Below are 26,674 nucleotides of genomic sequence, written 5' to 3' on the forward strand. Positions count from 1 at the left end.
ATGGAGTGGTTGAACAACAAATTTTAATGACTCCAACCTAAGTGTATGTACATTTCCGACTTCAACTGTATAGTTCACTGGTCATCCCCAAAGCCAACTCCTCCTTTGGCCGCCTTTCCTTCCAGTTCTCTGCTGCCAGTGACTAGAACCACTTGCAAAAATGTATTTGTTTTGCTCCTTTGCACCCCAGTATCTCTACTTGCACATCTTCTGCACATCTATCACTCCAGTGTTAATGCTACATTGTAAATATTTTGCCACTATGGACTATTTATTGCCTTACCTCCCTAACCTTACTACATTTGCACACACTATATATATATAGATGTTTCTATTGTGTTATTGACTGTATGTTTGTTTATCCCATGTGTAACTCTGTGTTTGTGTCGCACTGCTTTGCTTTATCTTGGCCAGGTCGCAGTTGTTAATGAGAACTTTTTCTCAACTGGCCTACCTGGTTAAATAAAGGTGAAATAAATAACAAAATACCACCAACCCCGGACTGTCTTGTCTCATTACGCACACAGGGTTCCCATTCCCCCTGATTAGTATGTTTGTATATATGTGCCCTCTGCTTCCCATTGTCCTTGTCAGTTATTGTTATTGTGTCCATTGGTCTTGTGAGTACCTGTGTTGTATCGGCTTCCATGCTACGTGTTATTGTGCACTTGTTTTACAGGTCTCGTCCCGTGTATTATTAAGAGGTTTACTCCTCGCTCTTTTGTTTGGGTGGAGAAAATAAAACCCCCTATTACATATTCCTGTGCTTGTCTCCTATCATTATACAGTGTGACAGTGTTATTGTAAGGTACAACAATAGGGGCCTACAGTGGACTGAACTAACAAATTAATATATACTGAACAAAAATGTCTAAGCCATGTCTAAGCCCCTGCCCAGTCATGTGAAATACATAGATTAGGGCCTAATGAATTTATTTTAATTTACTGATTTTCTTCTATGAACTGTAACTCAAAATCTTTGAAATTGTTGAATGTTGTGTTTATATTTTTGTTCAGTAATACTAATACTAACATATATTTTACAGAACTAGGAGCCTATGTCCAGTTCTAGCTGCCTGCACTGCATAACCATTTTTTCCTCTGAACCCCTGGCTTTTCTACGGTCAGAAGTGCTGATGTAATACATTGTGGCATGTGCTCCATTCAGCCTTATATGGGCAGACAGCCCCTCTAGATCTGTCGAGTGTGACCACCCACCACACAGGACAATGCCCTAATGCACACACACCATATGAATAAAGTACACATACAATATATAAATACAATATGTGTCAACACACAAACTGACACAGCTGGGTTAGATCTTGAGGTCATGAAGTCATGTAAACGTACATAGCAGAGCACGGCTATCGCCCTGGAACAAGATGAGTAATTTATGCACTCAACCTGCGCTACTCAACCAACACTGGTCTGCTGCAATGTGAAGTGAGGTCACACATGCACACACACACACACACACACACACACACACACCACCCACCAGACACAGCTTAAATAGCATTGCTTGAGGCACAAGCATTATCAGTGTCCCTGAAAAAAGCTGCCGTCTGGGTTCTATTTGACATTTTTACAATTTATGTAAACATTCACTGAATTTCTGAGGTATTTCAGGTTGAGAGCTTTCCTCAAAAGGAGCAGCAACACCATCCTCATATAAACTTAGGCGAGAGAGAGAGAGAGCTCCTTTGGCTTTTGGTGTGTTGTTGTGAGGTGAGGGTGGATGCAACAAAAGCTCATTTGTACAGATACTAGTGTTACTGTGGCTGCTCCTGGCCTTGAATTAGCTAATTCCACAGAGGAATACACATTTTACAGTAACACCAATCCCCATACATGAAAAAGAAGCAGGCTGTCGATTTGTGTACAGTCAATACATTCAGAATATTCAGTAGACAAGTTGAGAGCTAAACCAAACATTCCAAGATCATCTGCAGTATCCATAAGACCAAACCCTTTGGTCCCATATGTATTTTTCTCATGCATTTGATAAAAATGTATTTTTTTACCCCTAGGACAGTCAGTCAATTGTTGTGACTCCCATCAGTGGGATTGTACTTTCGTATAATCTTTGCGCAATTGGAACGGTTTGAATAATGTATGACTGATCAATTTCATTATTTGAGCTGGATCTTGGCCAATGCTTTCTGTGGGTTATTGTGTGTAATAATTTAATGTTTGCGGACATCTATGAATATTAAATTCACTTGTGTGATGAAGGATGTGACAGGGCTTGCCAATTTGTAACAGTTTGTATAATAACCAGTAGGAGAACAAAATAGCTCAAATCTGCTTTAGGGGTTACTAGAGTACTTTTGGCACATTAGAAATTGTCTATAGCCTGTAGCAAAAACCTGCACAGCATGCTATTTCCACTTGGTCATGTGGTAAACCTAGGCCATAGTCCAAAATTCCCTATAAATCAAACCGAGATCTAGAAAAACAGTTCATTGGAAACAATGAGGCTTCTCATAATGGTCCATTTGACACAGCAATATTCCCCCTCGCCTGTCTGCCGTTTGTTTTTGTCTTTTTGCTTGATCATCATTGGCAGAGCTTTTGTAATGTCAGCCACAAAGGCTAACAAACTCTGGAAGGCCCTATGAGCGCGGCTTGCGTGGGATCAGGCCAGCAGGAGATTTGTGGGGGTCTATTTCGCAGCCGGCAGGGGCCGGGCAGTCTTTAGTCTAGCATGAGACAGCCAAGGGTGAGCACCCGAGTTTTCACACACTAAAGGTGCTAAAGGGGAGAACGCACTCCGGGGATAACACCAACCGAGACAGCGGGAGAGCGACAACCACCACCATGCACCAGACCAGTTACAAGCACGAGGTGCGCAAGGAGAAGTATGAGCGCTCCGATGTCTTCGAGGAGCCCTATGGCCCTGACGCGTCGGCGGGTGCCTCGGCCATCCAGGGCTGGGAGAGCCTGCAGGAACTCAACAACCGTTTCGCCCGCTACATCAACCGGGCACGCGTGCTGGAGCAGCGCAATGCCGTGTTCCGGAAGCAGCTAGAGACGCTGCAGCGGATGGAGGAGGCTAGTGGGCTCGAGGAGGCCTTTACCGAACAGATCGGCCTGAACCAGCAGCGCATCCGCGAGCTCTCCGCTGACCGTGCCAAGCTTGAGCGAGAGCTGAAGGACTCATGCCGCATGCTGGACGAGTTCACCAACAAGTAAGTGATGTCCGTGAGTTTGAAGGTGTGCGTGCGTGTATTTGTGTGCGTGCGTTAGTAGGACTAGTGTGTTTTTTAAAACTGATGTGTGGGTCAGAGAGAAGGAAAGTGTGGATGGGCCACCGGCTGTGAGTAAGCAGTGCAGGGGTGAGGTGCCCTTCTCTAGACCAGATGCAGAGTAAACTGTTTGTATGCTGGTGAAGGCTTCGTTCTCCCCGATAATCTGACTGTGATACATTGTCCACCTGTTGAAAGTCTGTCTTCAATAAAGGGGTTTATTGACATGGAAATGGCAGGTGCTGTGAGTTCAGTCATGGTAAGTGTCATGGATTTTTACCTTCTAACACCAAGACAGTACTAAGAGGAATGCTGCACAAGTGGTTGTGTGCTGAAAAAGATAACAAACATCCCTTTCAAGTGTTCTCAAGGGGAGTCAGGTTGATTAAGGAAAATAAATAGTTAATAAAAACTAAAAAAAATAGTGTTTTATTGTCACACAGATAGGTGCAGTGAAATGTGTTGTTTTACAGACATTGTAAAGTCAGAAAAGCCCAATAGAGAAAAGTTGATCCTCTCAATGTGCTCAATACACAAACTCATGTAAATGACAGAGCAATACAAGGTAGGCCACACATAATTCTTGAATTTATGTTTTGTGACTATGTTTTTGTACTCCAAAGATACAGAAATGAATGTGAGTATCAAGAACAGCTGCGGGGTACATTGGAACAACTCAACAAGGTATGTGTGTGAGTCCTATGACAATTTCCCCCATTTAATTTAATGTAAAAAAAAAACGAAATGAAACTTAGTCCCGGACAAAAAATAATTTGATGGACATTCTCCATTGGGCTTGCTTTTTAGTCCAGGACTAAGCCTAATCTGTTTGCGGGAAACCGCCTACTATGTTAAACTGTAATACACCTGCTAAACTGTCATGCTGCATTATTAGCGCCCTAACCATAAAACACAATTTATGAGCAAAGTTTTCTGCATAAGCACTTTGCATGAAAGGGGCTTTGCAATGTGGAACAACAGAAAATATGTAATATATAATCTGTCTGGTTAATAATCTACAAGCTTTGTCCAGAGTGGTAGAATCATAATTATATTGTGTAACTGCAATCCTGATAGGACTTTGGGGCTGAGAGACAAAGCTTATGAGGTCAGGACAATACAGTGAGCTGATGGAACTGAATTAAAATGTCTTATCATATCGCTGTCTTTCTGGGTTAGTGATATCAGAGGCTTTAGACATAATGGAGGAATGTACTAGTGAAGAAAAGGCTTTGTGTGGTGTTCAGATGAATAATAAATGCAGTATAATACTGTGTGAGGCTTTATGAGGAGTGGATATCTACCTATCGACTTGCCTCTCTCTCTCTCTTCTCTTTTGCTCCCATCTTCTTCGCTTCTTTTATTTTCTCTTCCCTCTTTTATTTTCCTCTCCTCTCCACTTGTCCTTTTCTCCTCTGCTCTCCTCTCCTAGGAGGCTGACTATACCCTGTTGAGGAACCTGGAGTTTCAGATCCAGTCCCAGTTCCTTCAGGACGACATCAACTCCACCAAAGACAGACACAGGAAGGTAAGAGGTATACAACCTACACATCATCTGCAATCTATTACAAACTCATTCTGCCTTTATATTGTACAATCATACAATTGGCCCTGGGGGAAGTATTTTAGGTCAGTGGAGTGTACTAATCATTTAAAAAAAGACTTATTGCAAAGGAAACCGGTACAGTATTTGTGTGCCTTTCAACATGCAGATGTAGGATCTTAAATTGACCAGTCTCGCAACAGGAGTAACATAATCCTGCAGCAAAAGGATTTGATTATGAAAAATATTTGTTTTCATAGGCTACAGTAGGCTATTGGCTGTAGCCTAGCGCTGCATTTCGGATACACATGCATGTCGTACTGGAGACCAATACACTCCCTTCTGTATTTATTTAGACAGTGAAGCTACAACTTTTAATTTGGCTCTATACTCCAGCATTTTGGATTTGAGATCACTTTATGTATCTAGTCCCCCCATTTGAAGGTGTCATAACTATTTGGACAAATTCACTTATAGTGTATTAAAGTAGTCAAAAGTGTAGTATTTGGTCCCATAATCCTAGCACGTAATGACTACATCAAGCTTGCGACTCTACAAACTTGTTGGATGCATTCGCAGTTAGATTTGGTTGGGTTTTGGATTATGTTGTGCCAAATATAAAGGAACGGTAAATAGTGTATTGTGTAATTTTGGACAGACTTTTATTGTAAATAAGAATAGAATATGTTTCTGAACACTACATTCATGTGGATGCTAACATGATTTCGGATAATCATGAATGAATTGTGAATAATGATGAGTGAGAAAGTTACAGAGGTACAAAGATCATTCTGCAAAACCATGCTAGCCTCTCACCATTACCAATAACAGGGGAGGTTAGCATTTTTGGGGGGATATGATATTTATCCCTCTGACTTTATCACAAAGTAAAAATCCAAAATGCTGGCGTATAGAGCCAAATTAAACATTTTAGCCTCCCTGTCAAAATATGTGACTAGTTTCAGGAAACTAGGGCATATTTCGCACGTCACAACTTCACAGGAGAGCCTTCTGGAACGTGAACTTTTATGTGCCTTAATAACAAACTTGTATGCTGTAAATACGAATAAAATATCTGTAAATACGAATAAAATTGTTACATGATGAGCCTAGTTGGTTTAGCCACGGAAAAAGTCAACTGAGACAATGAGCGGGCTGGACATGCCGAGAGATGAGTTCGGATTGGTCTGCCGTGTAGCAGGCTTCTGTCTATAACATGAGCTGTTACATGAGCTGTCAGTATGTGTAGGTAATCCTTTCCAACCCATCTTTTTTGAAAGATATCACATAGTAGAACTGCACAAGGGTTGCTCTCCACTTTCTGGAGGACCGAGTTTTGAAATCAGTGGAATTAGAGTATGATAGCTAAGGAGATGGAGGAAATTCTGGTGTTTGATTGCAAATATGTAGACAGAGTCAAAAAGAGAACACACAGAAGGCTGTTGTATAAAACACCTGTTTCCGAATTACATCTTCAAACTAAGGGCAACCATGGCATCCATGACAGAGAGGGAGAAGCGTCCATCCATTTATACGTGTAAGAGTGTCTAGCTAGCTACATTTTCAGATTTTACACGTTTCTAATTTTGTCAAAGTAATTTTAATTTAAAGTTAAAGTGCAGTGTTAGCTAGCTATCTAACGTTAGCTGGCTGGCTCGCTAGCTAACCTTACGTGTATGATCTGTGTAGTAATATTATTTGTTTCTCAGAGCCATTTGCATTGCTAGTTGTATCCTAATGTTAGCTAGGCTAGGGGTTAGGGTTTAAGATTAGGGTTAAGGTTAGGAGTTAGGTTAAAAGGTTAAGTTTAGGGGAAGGGTTAGCTAACATGCTAAGTAGATGCAAAGTAGCAAAAAAGTAGTAAGTAGTTACAAAGTTGCTAAAGTTGTCCGTGATGAGATTCAAACATGCAGCCTTTGGGATGCTAGATGTTCACCACCTCCACCCCGACCAACAACCTTACTTTTGTTTTTGCCTTAAGTAACCTTCTGTCACATGTAACCATACCAAACGTAACATACTGTGTCATCCTAATTTAAGTGCCGTGTTAACATTTACTATCTTATGTCTAGTCTATGAAACCAGGCTGGCATTTCAGGTAAACATTTTTACATTTTAATGTGGCAGTAGTAGGATCTACAGTAGTAGGATTTTTATTCTGACTGGTGCTTTAGCGTTTGAGAGCGCAAGAGAGAATGAGAACTGGAGGTTTTCAGTGAATTTAGATAAATCACAAGGATAATTGGATTTTCTGTGATCAAATTAAGATACCACATCTGTATATTTTTATATATATATATATATATATATATATATATATATATATATATATATATATATATATATATATTTTTTAAAACATCTGTAATGCTTTGTTTACATCCGCCAGATGGACCGTATCAATCCAATCAATAAATACTGAAACTAAATCAATGACTAGTGAATTTAACAACCCACCTCAGTGCGTTGGTGTTTACCCGGCAAACACATTTTATTTGCTTAGGCAACATACTTAACGAGGCTATTAAATGTGTAATTGCACACATATTTACTCTTAAATTCTTCATCAGGTTAGGCCTATACTGATGCAAGTCAGGCAGAACACATCAGAGAGTCAAACAATTAGACACATTTAAAGGCTGTAATGATGAGCCCAGTGGTCTACCAAACTCTTCACACCACTGCCCTCATTTACAGAGGCTACAGAGGCTGCTGGTATTGGCTAGGTCATTAACAGCCCCTTGTAAACAGACAATATTGCCACTGCCTCTTTAGCCACATACTGTACCACATTTTGCTAAACCTTTTTCTAATGGAAGTACCTTGTTGAAGTAGGTTACAGATGTCGGATCTTAACTTGATCACTCGTTTGTCACAGATCATTTTCCTGATGCATCAGGAAATTCAAATGAGCCTTGTTATTCTCTGAAAATGAGCAGTTCTCTTTCTCCATGCGGGGGAAGTCGAGTAATTGGGATCAGGACTTGCTTTCAAAATAAGATTCTCTCTCACTCACTCAAACGCTAGGCATAGGTCCTATTACTGCAACATTCAAATGTACAAACATTTATCTGAAATGCAGCCATACACATTAACAACCATTGTTTTATATAGCTTAATGACACAAGCTAGATATTGGTCTCCACTAGGCTACGACATACAAATGTCATGTGTAGATTAAGGTTACGATTGAACAGTCAACATTTAGTTCAATAGTGGCCTGGGGTGGTCTAGCGGTTAGGGCTGCTGCCTTCCACGCCCACATATAGGTCTACAGTGTCGGCGTGGGTTTGATTCCGGCCCATGCCCTTCTGACACAAATAACTGATCCTGTGTGGCTCAGTTGGTAGAGCATGGCGCTTGCAATGCCAACGGCTCAGACACTAGAGGAATGTGGCAGGGTCTACAGTCAATCACGGACTACAAAAAGAAAACCAGCCCCGTCGCGGACCCCGATGTCTTGCTCCCAGACAAATGAAACAACTTCTTCTCTCGCTTTGAGGACAATACAGTGCCACCGACACGGCCCGCTACCAAAACCTGCGGACTCTCCTTCACCGCAGCCAACGTGAGTAAAACATTTAAACGTGTTAACCCTCGCAAGGATGCCTGCCTAGACGGCATCCCTAGCCGCATCCTCAGAGCATGCACAGACCAGCTGGCTGGGACATATTCAATCAATAACTATCCCAGTCTGCTGTTCCCACATGCTTCAAGAGGGCCACCATTATTCCTGTTCCCAAGAAAGCTAAGGTAACTGAGCTAAACGACTATCGCCACGTAGCACTCACTTCCGTCATCATGAAGTGCTTTGAGAGACTAGTCAAGGATCATATCACCTCCACCCTACCTGACACCCTAGACCCACTCTAATTTGCTTAACACCCAATAGGTCCACAGACGACGCAATCGTAATCACACTGCACACTGCCCTAACCCATCTGGACAAGAGGAATGCCTATGTAAGAATGCTGTTCATCGACAACAGCTCAGCATTTAACACCATAGTACCCAAACTCGTCATTAAGCTCGAGACCCTGGGTCTCGACCCCACCCTGTGCAACTGGGTCCTGGACTTTCTGACGTACCGCCCCCATGTGGTGAGGGTAGGAAACAACATCTCCACCCCGCTAATCCTCAACACTGGGGCCCCACAAGGGTGCGTTCTCAGCCCTCTCCTGTACTCCCTGTTCAACCATGACTGCGTGGCCATGCACGCCTCCAACTCAATCATCAATTTTGCAGACGACACTACAGTGGTAGGCTTGATTACCAACAACGGCGAGACGGCCTACAGAGAGGGCTGAGGGCCCTCGGAGTGTGGTGTCAGGAAAACAACCTCACACTCAACGTTAACAAAACAAAGGAGAGGGAGCAGCAGAGGGAGCACCCCCCTATCCACATCGACGGGACAGTAGTGGAGAAGGTGGAAAGATTTAAGTTCCTCGGCGTACACATCATGGACAAACTCAAATGGTCCACCCACACAGACAGCGTGGTGAAGAAGGCGCAGCAGCGCCTCTTCAACCTCAGGAGGCTGAAGAAATTTGTCTTGTCACTAAAAACACTCACAAACCTTTACAGATGCACAATCGAAAGCATCCCGTCGGGCTGTATCACCGCCTGGTATGGCAACTGCTCCGCCCACAACCGCAAGGCTCTCCAGAGGGTAGTGAGGTCTGCACAACGCATCACCGGGGGCAAACTACCTGCCCTCCAAGACACCTACACCACCCGATGTCACAGAAAGGCCAAAAAAATCATCAAGGACAACAACCACCTAAGCCACTGCCTGTTCACCCCGCTACCATCCAGAAGGCGAGGTCAGTACAGGTGCATCAAAGCTGGGACCGAGAGACTGTTAAACAGCCATCACTAACACATTGAGTGGCTGCTGCCAACATACTGACTCAAATCTCTAGCCACTTTAATAATAAAAAATTGGATGTAATAAATGTATCACTAATCACTTTAAACAATGCCACTTTATATAATGTTTACATACCCTACATTACTCATCTCATATGTATATACTGTACTCTATACCATCTACTGCATCTTGCCTATGCCGTTCGGCCATCGCTCATCCATATGTACATATTCTTATTCATTCCTTTACACTTGTGTGAATAAGGTAGTTGTTGTGAAATTGTTAGATTACTTGTTAGATATCACTGCATGGTCGGAACTAAAAGCACAAGCATTTCACTACACTTGCATTAACATCTGCTAACCATGTGTATGTGACCAATAAAATTGGATTTGATTTGGTTGTAGATTTGATTCCCACAGGGGACCAGTATGAAAATGTACGCACTCACTACTGTAAGTCGTCTGCTAAATTATGTTAATGTAAATCCCCCTGATTTACTAGAATTAGTTACAGATTTCAAAAATGGTAGCTGGGAAGTAAGTTGCCTTGCACAAGCCTTAGCTTGGAACAGCTCATAGGAGCAGAAGCCTGTCTCCTGTTTCTGTAGTGTGAGGCAGCTTGATGTTGTACACCCCCTGGACAGGGAACGCTAGTCTATCACAGGGCCTTACCCCCAATCTACATTAGCTACTTAATGCTGAGTGGTTCCATGTTTACAGTCTTTGGTATTACTTGGCCAGGGATTGAACTCCTAACCATGGCCAGCCCTCCATCAGGCAGGATTAGGCGGCCACCTATGGCGGCAGATTGACGAGGGCGGCATTTTCTGAGCTAAACTGACCAAGATACACCTCCAACAAGTACAAATAAAGCCTTACAAAATTCTGTTCAAAAACAATTTCAATTTCTCTCATCCAGTGGCATATGGGCTTTTTAGGTGAGCACTGATGCTAACCTGTGATAAGCAGTGCCCACTTTGTCAAAGGCAGGGGCAAAAATATTTTGCTTATCCATTCCCAGCGTGCCTCTCCAGTGTGCTGTTCTAGAGACGTAGCGCTGCGGCGTCCACCAACGTTCTGTCAAAAATATGATCTAACATACAGTACCAGTCAAAAGTTTGGATACACCTACTCATTCCAGGGTTTTTCTTTAGTTTTACTATTTTCTACATTGTTGAAACTATGAAATAAAACATATGGAATCATCTAATAACAAAAAAGTGTTAAACACATCAAAATATGATTTATATTTTAGATTCTTCAAAGTAGCAACCACTTGCCTTGCTGACAGCTTTGCACACTCTTGGCATTCTCTCAACCAGCTTCACCTGGAATGTTTTTACAACAGTCTTGAAGGAGTTCACACACTTGTTGGCTGCTTTTCCTTCACTCTGCGGTCCAACTCATCCCAAACCTATCTCAATTGGGTTTAGGTTGGGTGATTGTGGCGGCCAGATCATCTGATGCAGCTCTCCATCACTCTCCTTCTTGGTCAAATAGCCCTTACACAGCCTGGAGGTGTGTTAGGTCATTGTCCTGTTGAAAAACAAATTATAGTCCGCTAAGTGCAAACTAGATAGGATGGCGTATCGCTGCAGAATGCTGTAAGCATGAGCCGACGTCTTGGATGTTTTTTGGGGGTGTTTAACAAATGGTAGGCTTACCACATTGATTGGCATTCATAAAATGCAATTTCAGGCAACCCTGTAGGGTACAGCTCAGTAAGCACGTACCGACGCCAATGCCTTTTGGACGTCTTTTTTTGGTGCAGTCTTGACAGGCCTTGATTTCCACATCCACAGACATTGGTTTTTGATCCGGACCAAATCTGAACCAATCATAGATGTGTATGTTTGGTTCAGATTTTGTCAGGTCTGGACCAACCTTGATTTTGCTCAAACATAGACGTCTATAAATGACTTATTTTCAACTTTCATTCAGAACCCAAAATTTGCCTGATTTCAACATCAGGAAAATACGTACAATACACTATTCTAGTTTTGTAGGGGTGACTTTTTTTGGTCTCACCTAGGGCGGCAGAATGGCAAGGACCGGCCCTGCTCCTAACTTTTCGATATCAGGGCGGACCCTAACCACACGGCCACTAAGTTGGTTATGGATATTGTGTACTGTACAGACCCTGGATTCCAAATACACAGTGCACACATAATACTGAGGAAAATAAAGGGATGACATACAGGGTGGGTATATTTCATAAAGTTAGGATTAGAGTACATAGACGTTGTGTACTGTACTCTAATCCCAAATATATTAAATACACCCACCCTGTATGACAGTCCCCTTTATTTTTTATAGTCCAGGATCTAATATTGTCTTGGGGAACGTCTTAAATGCAATGTTTGTGTTTTAAAGGCAACGTTTATTTTTCATTTGATACAGCAGCAGTATGTATACAAGATAATTTCAAGTAAAATATAATGTCAAATTAATCCCCTCTCCTCCCCGCATCTCCTTTATTCCTCTCACCCCCCACCCCCTGTAGAACCTGGCAGAGATCCAGACCTACGTGAACATCCTGCACCAGATCAACCAGACAATAATCCTGGGGCCCAACGTGGCCGTGGGCATCTCTGAGGTAAGGTCACCAGGCATCTTTCTGTGTCCAGGGGAACCAGCTGAGTCAGACCAGGGGTGTCAGACCAGATAACAATAGAGCCACAAGGACCACCAGTGGAATCAGCTATGTGAGCTGAACTTTGTGTCTTTGACTGGAAAATGTGTTGTGATTTGTTCCAATGTGTTAATGTGTACTGACATTTCTGTGAAGTGTGACTGCCTTTTATAATAAGCTTCTGTTTATTATTATGACAGTTAATCCCAGCTCTGTGTGTCATGTTGTCCCTTTATAGAAAGTATGTTGATGCTGTCAGTCTGTAAGCTGTTTGCTTGTCTGTCTATGAAGTTGCAAGTAAAAGCACTGTAATCTAATGTACACCGAGTATACAAAACATGCTCTTTCCATGACAGACTGACCAGGTGAATCCAGGTGAAAGCTATGATCCCTTATTGATGTCACTTGTTAAATCCACATTAATCAGTGTAGATAAAGGGGAGGAGACAGCTTAAAGATGTATTTTTAAGCCTAGAGACAATTGCAACTCAATATTAGGACGTTCCTAATGTTTGGTATACTCAATGTACATGTTGAATGCCTGTCTAGTTGTTCAGTGTGTATTATAAATGGCCTGTGGTCCCTTTGTGTGATCTCTGTTTTATAACTGGCCTGTGGTCCCTTTGTGTGATCTCTGTGTTATAACTGGCCTGTGGTCCCTTTGTGTGATCTCTGTGTTATAACTGGCCTGTGGTCCCTTTGTGTGATCTCTATGTGTTATAACTGGCCTGTGGTCCCTTTGTGTGATCTCTGTGTTATAACTGGCCTGTGGTCCCTTTGTGTGATCGCTATGTGTTATAACTGGCCTGTCTTGTCTCTGTGTGATCATTGTGTACTATAACTGTTTCTGTGTGAAGGAGCAAGACAAGCAGCTGGCCCAGAGGAGAGTTCCAGCCCTGCAAAGCCAGCTGGAGGAGTACAAGAGCGCCCTCTGCCAGCTCCAGGCACAGAAGCTGCATCTGCAGACCGAGGTAGGTTCCTGTCTCCATTACTGTGATAACTTAGCAAACATCTCATGCTCAAGTGTTTGAAAGTGTCACATTCCAAATCAACCCCTAGGCCCTACTCCCTATGCATATTAGTGAGGAAGGGAGATGAGGTAGCCACTTGACTTGAGGTAGACAATTTACATGTACCCATGGAGGACAGTACATCAATTGGTTGTAGTTGCACAGGGGCACCAGTAGGTGCCAGTCATCACCTTTAGATTAGTGAGTAAATATGATACAAGCAACAGAGAAGCAGGAAAATACAGGTGTCTCTTAGAAAAATACTAGTAAAAACTAAAAGACATAGGACAAAAAAACAACTCTCAATGTTTACCTCAAACTGATCCAAAAGTCCATGTGTATTTTCTCCAAAAGTTGTGAATCTATTGAATAATTTCTTAAATGAGCATCCCTTCATTTTAGTTTTGTTTTGTCCCTACCTCTGCTTTCTTCCCAAATGATGCTTTTCACTTTGTTCATTTTCTGTAGCCTGTACCTCATGACTGTTTGTGTTTCCTAGCAAAACGTTTTCAAATGGCATTCTATAACTCAGACTTTTTTAAATTGTGTGACTATAATTGCAAGAAATCTGAATATTTGAACGAAATAATTATCATTTATTTCTCTGAAAACTCTAAAGGCTCAATTTTCAATCGGAGACAGGTTGCCATGAAGATTGAATACGTATGTGGGTTGAACACCTGTGTAGTACTACAGTTGTCACCACAACATCCTCAGAGAGTACAGTAGTCATGATGTTCTGATTTATTCTGTCTTTTTATAGTCAGACAGCTGGCATGTTAGCATAGTTCGATGACCAAGCAGGAATGACAACGATCGCTTAAATAATCAGATGGGCCAAAAATTAAGTTGAACTTTTCTATATGACATCTATTCTGATTTTTTTTTTTTTTTTTCTATTCTGATTTTGTAATTTTTTGTAAGCAGTGTACAGTAGAATACCATATGATAAAATGTTTCCCACATCTATATTGAAATGATAATCCGATTTATCTCTCTCTCTGTGTCAGACGTCAGTGTTGGAGAATTCCATCAAGAGCACCCAGGAGAGCTATGACGATGAGATCCAGCTGTACAACGAGCAAATTGAGTCTCTGAGAAAGGACATTGAGGAGGCTGAGAGGTCCCTGGAGAAATACACCAACGAGTGCCGCCACCTGGCCATGTACCAGATCTCCCTGGAGAATGAGCTGGAGAGGTACAAGAGGATCATTGAGAATGAGGACAACAGGTAATTACTAACCACAACACACAGTGACCAGTGTCCTGCTACTGGATATTAGGAAGCACTTCAATGTGTTGACTCTGCAAAATCTTGTAGTAGAATATATCAGCCACATGGTGGCAGTGTTGGATATTATATTTGTGTGTTTTCCACCTCAGATTTGTTTAATCATGTTTGAATATCTCTTCAGGAGGGTTATTTATTTTTAATGTAATATTTAATCCCCTTTAATATGGCCTAATCTTTTTTTGTTTACTTTATCAATACATATTTTCTTTACAGCCTCACAATACAAAAATGGGAAAGTAATTAGAAAAAGGACAAAGGAATTTTCCTCTTAGTACTAAACATTATATTAGTAATTCTAACATACAAATACACTATCACATGTTTCTTCCTCATTCTCTTCCACAGGTTGAATTCAGCGATAATTGGGACTCCCATTACCTTGTTCACCACCAATTACCGCTTTACCCACACACCCACCGTGTCGAGCAGGGGCAGAGGTGAGGACATGCCACAGCTTCTTCACACTGATAGTCTCCATACATACAGAGCAGACACGTAACAACCCATCGTCATCATAGGCTACAACCACACTAGCTAGAGCCCTAACGAATACAGCTACACAGTGATGTGATTCCCACCAACTTAAAACAACAAACAATGGATCCTCCTGAGTTCTATACATGGATAATGGTGATCATGGTTAGGATGATCCAGGTTCCGCAGGAGTCCTCTCCTCCTTCGATAATGTGTTTTGAATTTTTAAAGTGTGTTTTGTCTTATATAAAGGTTCTATTCATGATCCAGGTTAGGATGATCCAGGTCCCGCGGAAGTCCTTTCCCCCTTCAATAATATTTTCAGAATGTTTAAAGAGTGTTTTGTCTCATATAAGATGTTTATTTTGTTTATCTGCCAGACATCACCCAAGCCATCCAGGACATCAGCAGTGTCAAGCCTCGCCAGAAGAACTTGGCCAAGAAGGTCCTGAAGAAGAAGGAGATCAGTCCCAAAGACGTGATGGACAGTGGTCAGGACGAAAGAGTCAGTGGAGCTGAACACATGGAGGATGAGAAGCAAGGGATGGCGGAGGAGGAGGACGAGGTGAATAGGGAGAAGCAGAGTTTGCTGTACACGGGTGTGTCCCCACAGGACGTCCCAGACGGAGCTCAGATCAGCAAGGCCTTCGACACGCTCTGTAACATCGTCAGAGACCGCATGAGGAAGTACAAGAAGCCAGAGCCAATCGCTGACTTCTACACTAAGGGGCGCTATGTGCTGGTGACGGGCGACGGCAGCTACCCCCACCCCCATTTCTACACCTCCAGCCCCTCCGCTGGACACGTCTTTGTCACCATCTGTGACGGCATGGTCTCCCCTTATGACCCCTTCAGCCCATACACCCCCCCCCCTGACCCCCCTCATCCACAGCCCATGCCACCCCCTTGCCCCTGTATCCCCACCCCACCTTCAGACGGAGAGGGTGGCAAGGGTGACGATAAGGGTGGAAAAGGTGGTGGGAAGGGGAAATCTAGGGACGTAGATCCTACTCCCCCCCCACAGCCCAACCCTGTCCCAGTTCCAGGCCCGGACCCCAAAGACCCCAAATTCCCCAGCAATCCCTCCGGACCCAAGGGAGGTAAAGATGACAGTCGTCGCAGGGGCCTTCCTCCCATGCCCTCCCCCCGTGGCGCTAGCAGCATGCCCCCTGACTCCATGAGCTATGAGAAGGTGGAGATGGTGGAGTCAGTGGAAAAGTTCTCCAAAGACCGCAAGACCAAGGGCTATGAGGAGACGGCCATGGTGGTGGAGACCATGATTGAGAAGACAAGCAAGAAGAAGCACTGAGTCTGAGGAGACTGACCTTGACCAAAAGAGCTGGACAGGCTCCTCACAAGTCCCACCTCACCTTATGCCAGCAAGAACAAACAATGAGACCAATATGAAACTCTGCTAAAGACATTCTAAAAACACTGTTCAACTGTGAATGAGACCAACTGCGAAGAGCCAGTCTTCACATAGGAAACTGCGAAAGACTCCTTCCACATTGCTGATACTGCTCCTCCATCCACTCACGCTCTCTGGCTTTGTGTTGAGCAAGAGTTAGCTGGTTCCATAATGCTGCTGTTGTTGTTTCTACCTACGCCAATACCTTATGCCTTTACTGTCTGAAAACTCAAAGTACCAACATCGAAACAACAGCACAAGCCCCCTCGCCCCCCCCCCCCAAAAAAATAAAGTGAATAAAAACATGACTTTGATGTGTGAAAAAATTGATTACATGCTACTGCCCTCATGGATGTTTGCCACCCTTCCAAATCAAACCTTGCCCCAAACCTCCACCCAAGACTTAATTTGTGCAATTGGATGCCATTGACCGACCTCAACACAGTCTTGCTGTGTATAAAACTGCTTTAATAATAAAAAATGATCAAGTTTCAAAAGCACAAAGCTCTACTGTCTTTGTGTTTTAATGTTAAGACCGCTGTTATGACACACTGTTGCTTTACAAACAAACGCCCCCAGTCCTTCTCATCATCTCATGTAATTCCAAAAAAGATTAAACGATTCATATTATATTCTTTGAATAATAACAGCTGATGTTTCATATTTGTACTTTCTATGTACTGGATGCAGTTTAAGCGCTCTTTACCTACTTTATAAAGATGATTGAAGGGTAGAGGCGATGGATGCCTCGTTTTTATCTGATCACCCTGTTTGACTTAGATACTAGAGGAATATTAATTGCACCAAAGTGAGGACGCTACACTAAGTAAGCTAGTGTAGTGTTTAGTAAACATCGGGAGTCTCCCAGCCCTGAGTGAAAGGTGTTACATTGAACTCTGCAGCTACTGAAGGAAAGACATAAATGTTTCATTGAGGTGATCTGGAGGAGCAGACAGCGACCTCTGAACTCTGCATAATCCACTCTCCCTTAGAGGGTCAGACAAGAGAGAGAAAAAGAGACAAGAGAGAGAAAAAGAGAACGAGAGAGAGCATGTGTGTGTGTGTGTGTGTGTGTGTGTGTGTCTGTGTCTGTGTCTGTGTGTGTGTGTGTGTGTGTGTGTGTGTGTGTGTGTGTGTGTGTGTGTGTGTGTGTGTGTGTGTGTATGTGTGCGTGTGACAGAGAAACAAAAGTAAGACAAAAAGGGGAGAGAAAGAGAAGCTAATAGTGTTTTATACTATATAGTCTCTTTACACAGTGTGTGATCTAAATGTCCCTGTGCTTTGTGCTCTCGAGTTAACAGATAAGGGCTTCCCATTACCGCATAGGCTTCAGTTGACTGGCAATGACCATTGTAAGGCAAAATGACTTACCTTAAAAAGTGGAATTGGAATACAGAGGCACGTACGCAGGTTCTGACCTCTATCTCTCTGCTGGTCTTATTTCTCATCCTTATTCAAATTACAAAAGAGACTGAAGACATGTCTGCTACCTGAATGTGCATTGCCGAGTGAGGCAAATCACTCAAGTGCTTTAACAAACAGCTGAATAGATTTATTATAGTATACTTTTTTTAGGTGCACAGGCGTCAAAATTAATCACACGTTCCTTGTCTTGTTTATATAGAAACAGTTGCTTGTCACAAAAATATAAACAGAAAGAAGTATCACTGCTCTGATTGCAAGATATTCAACTTTAAGAATGACACAGAAAATCGTTTACAGTCACAAACTGTACAACAGTTGTTTTGCCAGAGGTGGAGGGGCGGGGAAAAGCAAGAACACCATATAGTGAATATATTCTGTTTATATACATTTTAGTAAAGTGTAAAAAACATAGACAGAAAGCAAGATGGGATCTTTTAGTTTTCTCTATAGAATAGATTATTTGAAGGTTACACTTATCATAATCGGATTACAAGAAACATCTATCGAAAGTGGAGGGCTAATATAAACACAGAAAAACAAAAAGCAGAGAAAAGGGTGGGAGGGGAGAGAAGGAGAGAAAGACAATGAGAGAGAGGGGAGAAAGGGAGGGAGGAGAGAAAGTGTGAGAGAGGGCAAGAGAGGGGGAAAGGAGAGAAAGTTATTTGGTGAGAGAAAGGGAAAGTGAGAGAAAGATATGAGAGAGGGGGAGTGAGCGAAAGATAGGAGAGATGAGAGAGGGGGAGTGAGAGAAAGAAATAGAGAGAGAGAGAGTGGCCCGGCATGCTGACCTGACCAGACGGTGTTTAGTTAGCTACGTCAGCTAGTTTTTACTCAGCAGGCTCTTCAGGCTCCTTTCCACCGCCTCGTCCAGCTCTTCCTCCAACTCCTCCTTTTTGGACATGGCTAATTTGGACTGGTAGTCACGCACTATCTGGTCTATGTAAGGTGCACTTTGTGTTCCGTGCAGCATGAGGGTCCACTCCTTCAGGACCCCCCTCTGTGGCTCGTTTCCCTGGAAGCCCACCTCCAGGACCCAGGTCCCGCGGGGGTCCTCTCCCCAGGTTTGGGTAGTCATGAAGGGCCACTTGTCGAAGCCAACCTTGGCATCGTCGTCCCGGGGCCGGCGGCTTAGTAGGATGGACTTGGTGCCCATGGGGGAGGTCATGTTGATGTTGAGGTCCCCACGGCGACTGCCATTGACAGTGATCACGGCCTGAACATGCTCCAGGTAGCGGACAAAGTTGTCCTTCCCCTGGCAGGAGTCAGTGGAGATGGCCAGGATCAGTTTGTCACCCGACTGGATCTTACTGCAGGGAGAGAGGGTTGGGGGGAGAGAGGAGAGAGAAGAATTAGGAAGGTGAAGGCAGAAGAAGAGTCAAGAGAGACCCAAAGGGAAATAAGAAAGTGATAAAAGTAGGACAACGATTAGGGACAACAGAAAGAGAGATGGAAAGAGGGATTAACAAGACTTGTGAAAGGGAGACAAGACGAAAGTTCGGAAAGGGAGGGTCAGAGAATGAGAGAAACAGGGAAATGGAGAAAGGAAAAACAGGACAGAAAGAAATAGAGAGGAAGATGGAGGTAGCAAAGAAAGAGGCTAATATAAAGCTGTATTAAGGAAGAGAGAGGAGAAAGAGAGAAAAATAGTAACATTATCAATATTCTGGTCAGCTCCTTGAGAAAGCTGGTGTCCCTGTATCTAATTCAATCTGAGATTTAGCCTGCGGGTGCAGAGTATTTACCATAGCCCAGTCTGTCTAGTTCTGTCTACGCCTCCGCCCTCAAATATCCTGCTATTACCTGACCTACTTAGCATGGAACCAGTAGACCCTGATAGAGCACTGGTGGTGCCTCAAATCCTGCTCCCGCACGGCAACACAACAATGACAGAAACAACGCTTTCTTTGCCATTCAATTATTAGAATAAAGCGAAGCGTGCAGGCTTTTTGGTTAGACTAATATCTTACCATCCTGCTACCACTATCTTAGCTGGCCATCTTTATTAGAGATTGAGATTCACTTGATCTTTATTAGAGATTGAGGTTCACTTGATACATCGAAATAAAGCATTTTAATGTAATTGTATGAACTTAAATACTATAGTTAGTACCTGAAATAACTTGTGCATTTCAAAATGCTTTGAGGTATGTTTGTCTCAAGGACACATCACTGTTTGTGCCCAAGGCAATACCATCGACAACACCATTACCCTTGCCCAGAGAGACCGGCTGAAAAATACACCTAATATTCTAGCCCTTTTTGAATAAGCAAGAACTCTTATGAAAATGTTAATGACTAGTGTTGAATAATGAATGGAGGAGAATGAGAAAGTGTGTAGCACAGTAGAACTCCATTGAGACGCCCTGAGGCCAGCCACAGGCACTAGGACCACCATAGAAAGAACAATACTATGACAGAGCCTGTCTCCTATTGCCTACCATGTCGTTCTAACAGATATTAACAAATAGATGGATAAACAATCTAGGTCCTTTTAAGAAATCTGCCAGTCATCTTCATGATATGTAATTCAGAATAATTTGTCATGTCATGAAAGCTCATGCCATTTATTCTTACTATGCTATGTAATGTTTAGGATTAAAAAAATACTTCTGATTTATTTTCCTTTCAAATATTGAACTTGCATCCTACTTAATGTTTTTCAAAATGGACTTAGATTAAACAAGAAAAGGACAGAATAACATTTACATAAACTAAATGTCACTCTTTTCAACAGTTTTTTTCTCCATCTTGCCCAAAGCAACAGGCTCTACTACACAATCACTCCCACAGCATTTCACTGTTCATCCCTCCAGGATAACAAGGGCCTACAGTAGCTAGCAAGCTAGCCAACGTTAGCTTGGGTGCTTGACTGCCGTTGTAAGGCCAGAACGCTCAAATCAACCCTACTCCTCGGTCCAAACGTCCAGTGTGCGCTCCGAGAGCGAAACGGTCTGAATTTACAAACTGACAACACTGAATTTATGAGTGCGCCATATTTCTATTCCATCCCAGCGGAAACCCAGAGGGTTTTTCATTTTTCATGGAATAGAAACACCATAATATTAATCAAATTGTAAGTAAGTACCAGTCAAAAGTTTGGACACACCTACTCATTCCAGGATTTTTCTATATTTTTACTATTTTCTACATTGTAGAATAATAGTGAAGACATCACAACTATGAAATAACACTGGTCTCCCGCGTGCCCCGCATTCTGTAGTACAGACATGGCCTGCTCTCCCTTATGTAAGGAATTAGCTACTTTCCCATGTTTACCACAGTATGTATTGTAGACTGCACAATAGCCTAATAAACAAATAAGCACATTTTGTTAATAAAATAATGATTAAAAAAAGACTCTTTCAAAATACAGATGTTGATTTAGTTATGGATCCATAACAAATTACTATAGGAATAAATATCACTGATTTAAAGAAATATTGGAACAAAGTTGTCTAATGAAGGAAAACAATTTAGAATCTGCCAATCTTTTAGCCTACTCCCGACCTTCACATTGTACAGTGCCATATTTTCCATTCCATCCTAACAGAAACCCTGAGGGTTTCATTTTTTGTTTTTCTCTGAATAGAAACACCATAATATTAATCAAATTAATTAAGCCAAATTTCTTAAAATCAATCCCATATACTATGTTATTTCAAAAAAAGGTTTTAAATTCTCTGGTAATACCAATACGCAATACTATCAAATGCTTCTCAAAGATGCCCTCTGGTGGTCAAACTAGCAGTAACAGAAAAAAATGGCTGAAAATTAAATGACGTGCCACAGAATGCTGCGGCAGCACGCAAGGTGTGCCGCAGTATGACGCAACTTTTAAAGGAGGAACCACTATAGCAACCCAAAGTCATATTGGACCATCTAAGAATTATATTATCTTCCTTCCTATTCAACTCATGGCAGAGAGCTGGTGCAGGGAGATTGCCTTGTCCAGATTGAGGGTCCCAAGCCAAAGCCTTAGGAGCAGGGATGTTATGTTGCTATTCTCTGGTTCAGAGGCACACACAGGAACCCTGCTGACTCCCTGCTTTGTGGTGAGGCGGTGAGGGTGTTAAGAGCTCACTCGGGTAGGGGTGGACCACTGGGTAGATGGAGAGATGGGGAAGCTGAGCTGAGGAGAGGACGATGGGGGTAAAGTGGACCTAATGGCATTATTAGAGTCAGGGGCCACATCTCTGGCCCATTACAGCTCTCTCAGATTAGCACAGCACACAGAGAGAAAGAAGGAGAGAGGTATGTTCTGGGAAGCACATTGGTAGAATAATATCCTGAGCAGAGAGGTGTGCTGAGGTCTGATGGTGAGGTGGTTAAATTAGTAGTAATTTAGTGGGTCAATGGGATTCAGTACAATACACTGTCATGTGGTTTCATTGAAAACCAGATGGAGTCTGTTACGGCTCTGACCAACAATTAATGAGTTTTAAAAGTGAGTTAGCTGAGAGCTTTTCTTGTTTTCTGATAATTCATGATAGATTATCAACAATACCTTTAAAACTGTTTTTCATAGATGTTATCATAGATAATAATAAATACATTATATGTGTAGATTCATACATGTTTTGTATTCCAATATACCTTTACAATAGAAATACAAATTAATTGAAAGTTAATGTTGTATGAACTCATTTAAGGCCACTATGTAATATATAGATGCTTTGATGTAACTGTATCCTGTAGATCCATTACCCAGAATGCATTTCAGCCAGGTGGCCCAGCTGGAAAGTTAATGAGTCGAACTGTGAACCTCATTGGCGGCCCCTGTCCACCACCAAAATGTCACCGGATCACATCACATCCTGAGAAAGGAGGGAAATTGTATTCTGCACTGATATGACAGTATCTATCATTGAAAAGCAGAATGTGTGTATGTGTGTGTCTGTCTGTGCATGTGTGTGCACAAGTACATCATATGTGTTGCTCTGTGTGTGTCTGGGCTCATGAATGTGTGCAGAAATCAATTTGTCGCCAAAATGATTTTCCTGAACAGCAGGTGCAGCAATCTCATCAGATAATGTGTGAGAATAACGACTCCCTATGGTCATAAACCCCACCACTAGTTCTTCCCACGCCTCATCACAACAACGTCAGACTTCCTCGTTGTCTCTGTGCTGCTGTGCTGTTTGTTGCGTCTTGGCTACCTGCAAACCTTTCGGTTTTTACTTTTAATAACCGTTTAATCCAAACTCTGCATTTAACACATTTACCAACTTTTAGTTTTTTCCTCGTTTCACTTTTTTCATTCAACTTTTTCACCCGAACGCTTTAGTACCTGGATACCAACAATCAATCCAGGCTACCAAGAGCTCAAATCATAAAACGCTCTCTATAGAACTATTTCTAGCATGTGAGTGTGACTACAATTGTTGGCCAGGACATGCTTTTTTTTCTACTGTATTATTGACTGTATGTTGTTTACTCCATGTGTAACTCTGTGTTGTTGTATGTTGTCGAACTGCTTTGCTTTATCTTGGCCAGGTCGCAATTGTAAATGAGAACTTGTTCTCAACTTGCCTACCTGGTTAAATAAAGGTGAAATAAATAAAATAAATAAATAAAATGCTGTAATTGTATGTTTTGTATCCCCCACGAGTATAGACACTGGGGACATACCCGACACAGCTGTGAGAGAGAGGCTACACCAAACGCTACCACGCAGCCGGACCGGTGCGTAGCAAGGAACAGCCGGCGACCTGCCACTGACAACCGACCTAGCATCACCTGGCCCCCTGCGCTTCTCTCTCGTTCTTCACATTCAAGGAATGACCGACAACAACATAATTGTGCGAGGCACAATGAAGCGCTGGTAGGAGACAGGTATTATGGCGAAGCCGGGAAATGTTTGTTCCCTTTGATCGTCGCCGTTCAGCAGTGAAAATTCCTTTCAATCTGCTGGGGACTCACGTGCTATTAAGTGTATAATCTGCGACATGTTCGTAGTTGTCACGGGGAAAATGTATTGAACTTGATGCAGCTAAAGAAAGGATTATTACTCTTCATGAAAAAATAAAACATTTGACCAAGCGTCTTGAACTGAATAAGGATTCTATGAGACTATCAGCATCTTTAAATGCTTCCAATCAAAACATCCAAGAGGATCATAATGGGATCTTCCTGGACTATGATCAATTTCCACCACTGCACCCCTCTACTAGCTTGAACCAGAAAATGACTGCTCATTGTTCGACTCCAGGTGAGCGTAAATGGATGCGTGTCGAAACCAGAAAGAAGTAGAAGAATCGTTCTCGGCGTACCTGCCTTCTTACCCCGCGTCGGGACTTAAGACTTTCAAATCGCTTAGAGCCCCTGTACCAGCTGTCTTCTGCCGTGGACTTAGATGTTCCCTCCATGGCTGTGGATGCCCCTCTAGCTACCTCTCCCTGTCCTAGTCAATCAATTGTCTGGGCACAGCCTAGTCCACCTCAGCCCCCCTCCACTAGGTTGTGCTCTCTTGATGCCTTTGGCTGTTATGTCCTGCACGCAGCCGGCATCTCAGCAGCTCTCTTCTCAGATGAGTTCTGTGGCTCTGGCCTCGCAATCTGCTTCGAGACACGGCAGAGGCCGGATCATTCCAGCGATTGTGATAGAAGTTTGATGGTGAGGCATATATCTGTACCTGGGGCCAATACTTTGCGTTTTCCTGGGGAAAAAGTTCAGGATATCACCAGGTTGCTTCCCGAGGCTGTGCGTCAGTCACCCGGGGCTGATACTGTCATGGTTCATGTGGGGTTGAATGACATTATGAAGGGCAGCTCAGAACAGCTGAATATGGATTTAAAAGAACTGATTGGGCTACTCCTTGACACCAACAAGATGACACCGATAGAGATGGTAGCTTCGCTTCAAGTCCTTAGGAAACTGTGCAGCATTTTGTTTTTTGTATGTATTATTTCTTACATTGTTAGCCCAGAAAACCTTAACTGTTATTACATACAGCCAGGAAGAACTTTTGGATATCAGAGAGACGTCATCTTTGCCAGCACAACCAGTACTACAACCAGGAATACAACGTTCCCAAAGCGGATCCTTTGCCTGCACCTCCCAGGGCATTTGAACTGATTCCAGAGGCTGACCCAAAACAACGCTGTTGAAGGAGGAGAGGGTGCCGGCTATTTTTTGGCACCATGTTTGTTGACATCATGTTTGCTATGAAAGCATCTGTCAGACCAAAGATGTTATAACAAGGGATAGTTCACTTGACCTACTTATGGTGCTTTCATGACAACTGTGAAAACGTAAAAATACTAGGTAAAATCATGACGTCAAGGATCTTCAGGTCGAAAATTCGGAGCTTTAGAAAGAGGCCCGAGCTCCCGAGTTGGAATTCCAAGTTGGATGACCATTCAAAACTATTTTTTCTCAGTCGGAGCTCGTTTTTTCCAGTTGTAACTTTGGTACCTCAGGGTTGTCAGCACAGACGTTAATTTTTATTTAGCGTATAAACTTATTGTGTTTGCCCCCCATTTATTGATAAATCCCCCATCATAGTAATATGTTACGGCCGTCATATGAAGGGGACCAAGGCGCAGCGTGTAGAGTGCTCATCATTATATATTTTAATGGAAATGAACACTAGACAAAATAACAAAATGACAGCCAACAGTTTCGTCAGGTTTACTAACTAAACAAAAAGCAACTACCCACAAAAACAAAGGGAAAAACAGGCTGCCTAAGTATGGCTTCCCATCAGAGACAACAATAGACAGCTGCCTCTGATTGGAAACCATACCCGGCCAAAACATAGAAAACAAAACATAGAATGCCCACCCACCTATCACACCCTGACCTAACTAAATAGAGAAAACACAGCTACCCCCCGCCCCCCCCCCCCCCTCCCCCAAGGTGCGGACTCCCGGCCGCAAACCTGAACCTATTGGGGAGTGTCCGGGTGGGCATCTATAATTGGCGGCGGCTCTGGTTCCGGGCGTAGCACCCCCACCACCCACTGATCCCCCCGCTTCTGTGTGTCCGGAGGAACCAGACCCTGGATCATCGAAGGAGGCTTTGGAACACCAACCGCCGCTGAAGACTCTGGGCTGAAGGCCGCCGCTGAAGACTCTGGGCTGCAGACCGCCGTTGAAGACTCTGGGCTGCAGACCGCCGTTGAAGACTCTGGGCTGCAGACCGCGCTGAAGACTCCGGGCTGTAGACCGTCGCTGGAGGCTCCGGGCTGCAGACCGTCGCTGGAGGCTCCGGACTGGGGAGCTTCGCTGGAGGCTCCGGACTGGGGAGCATCGCTGGAGGCTCTGGACTGGGGAGCGTTGTTGGAGGCTCCGGACTGGAGATCGTCGCTGGAGGCTCCGGACTGGGGAGCGTCGCTGGAGGCTGCAGACTGGGGAGCGTCGCTGGAGGCTCCGGACTGATGAGCGTCGCTGGAGGCTCTGGACTGGGGAGCGTCGCTGGAGGCTCCGGACTGGAGACCGTCGCTGGAGCCTCCGGACTGGGGAGCGTCACTGGAGGCTCCTGGCTGAGGAGTGTCGCTGGAGGCTCCGTACTGGGAAGCGTCGCTGGAGGCTCCATACTGAGGAGCATCGTTGTAGGTTCCGGACTGGGGAGCTCTAGAAAATAAAGGAAAGCCGCACACTCTAAGAGCTCAGATGCAAAAATATAATAACCAACGTTTCGACAGCGAAGCTGTCTTCATCAGGGTATCATGAGGAGCATCGTTGGAGGCTCCGGACTGGAGATCGTCGCTGGAGGCTCCGGACTGGGGAGCGTCGCTGGAGGCTCCGTAATGGGAAGCGTCGCTG

General features: G+C 43.4%; 2 protein-coding genes across 2 annotated transcripts in view; one reads left to right on the forward strand and one right to left on the reverse strand.

Moving 5' to 3' along the window:
- The first annotated feature begins 2,624 nt into the window (after positions 1-2,624).
- LOC115193768 (filensin) lies at positions 2,625-16,988 on the forward strand. The gene is made up of 8 exons (XM_029752738.1): positions 2,625-3,194; positions 3,875-3,935; positions 4,684-4,779; positions 12,170-12,262; positions 13,156-13,269; positions 14,319-14,539; positions 14,948-15,039; positions 15,457-16,988. Exons 1-8 carry the CDS (start codon positions 2,824-2,826, stop codon positions 16,383-16,385), a joined length of 1,977 nt encoding a protein of 658 aa, XP_029608598.1. The 5' UTR covers positions 2,625-2,823; the 3' UTR covers positions 16,386-16,988.
- Positions 16,989-18,014: 1,026 nt separating this feature from the next.
- Positions 18,015-26,674, reverse strand: part of pcsk2 (proprotein convertase subtilisin/kexin type 2) — a 74,324-nt gene continuing 65,664 nt past the window's right edge. Inside the window, exon 12 of the mRNA XM_029752739.1 lies at positions 18,015-19,216. Within this exon, the coding sequence (XP_029608599.1) occupies positions 18,730-19,216 (487 nt within the window). The 3' untranslated portion in view covers positions 18,015-18,729. The remainder of the gene's footprint in view (positions 19,217-26,674) is intronic.

This window comes from Salmo trutta, chromosome 5 (assembly GCF_901001165.1).
Source record: "Salmo trutta chromosome 5, fSalTru1.1, whole genome shotgun sequence".
NCBI lineage: Eukaryota > Metazoa > Chordata > Actinopteri > Salmoniformes > Salmonidae > Salmo > Salmo trutta.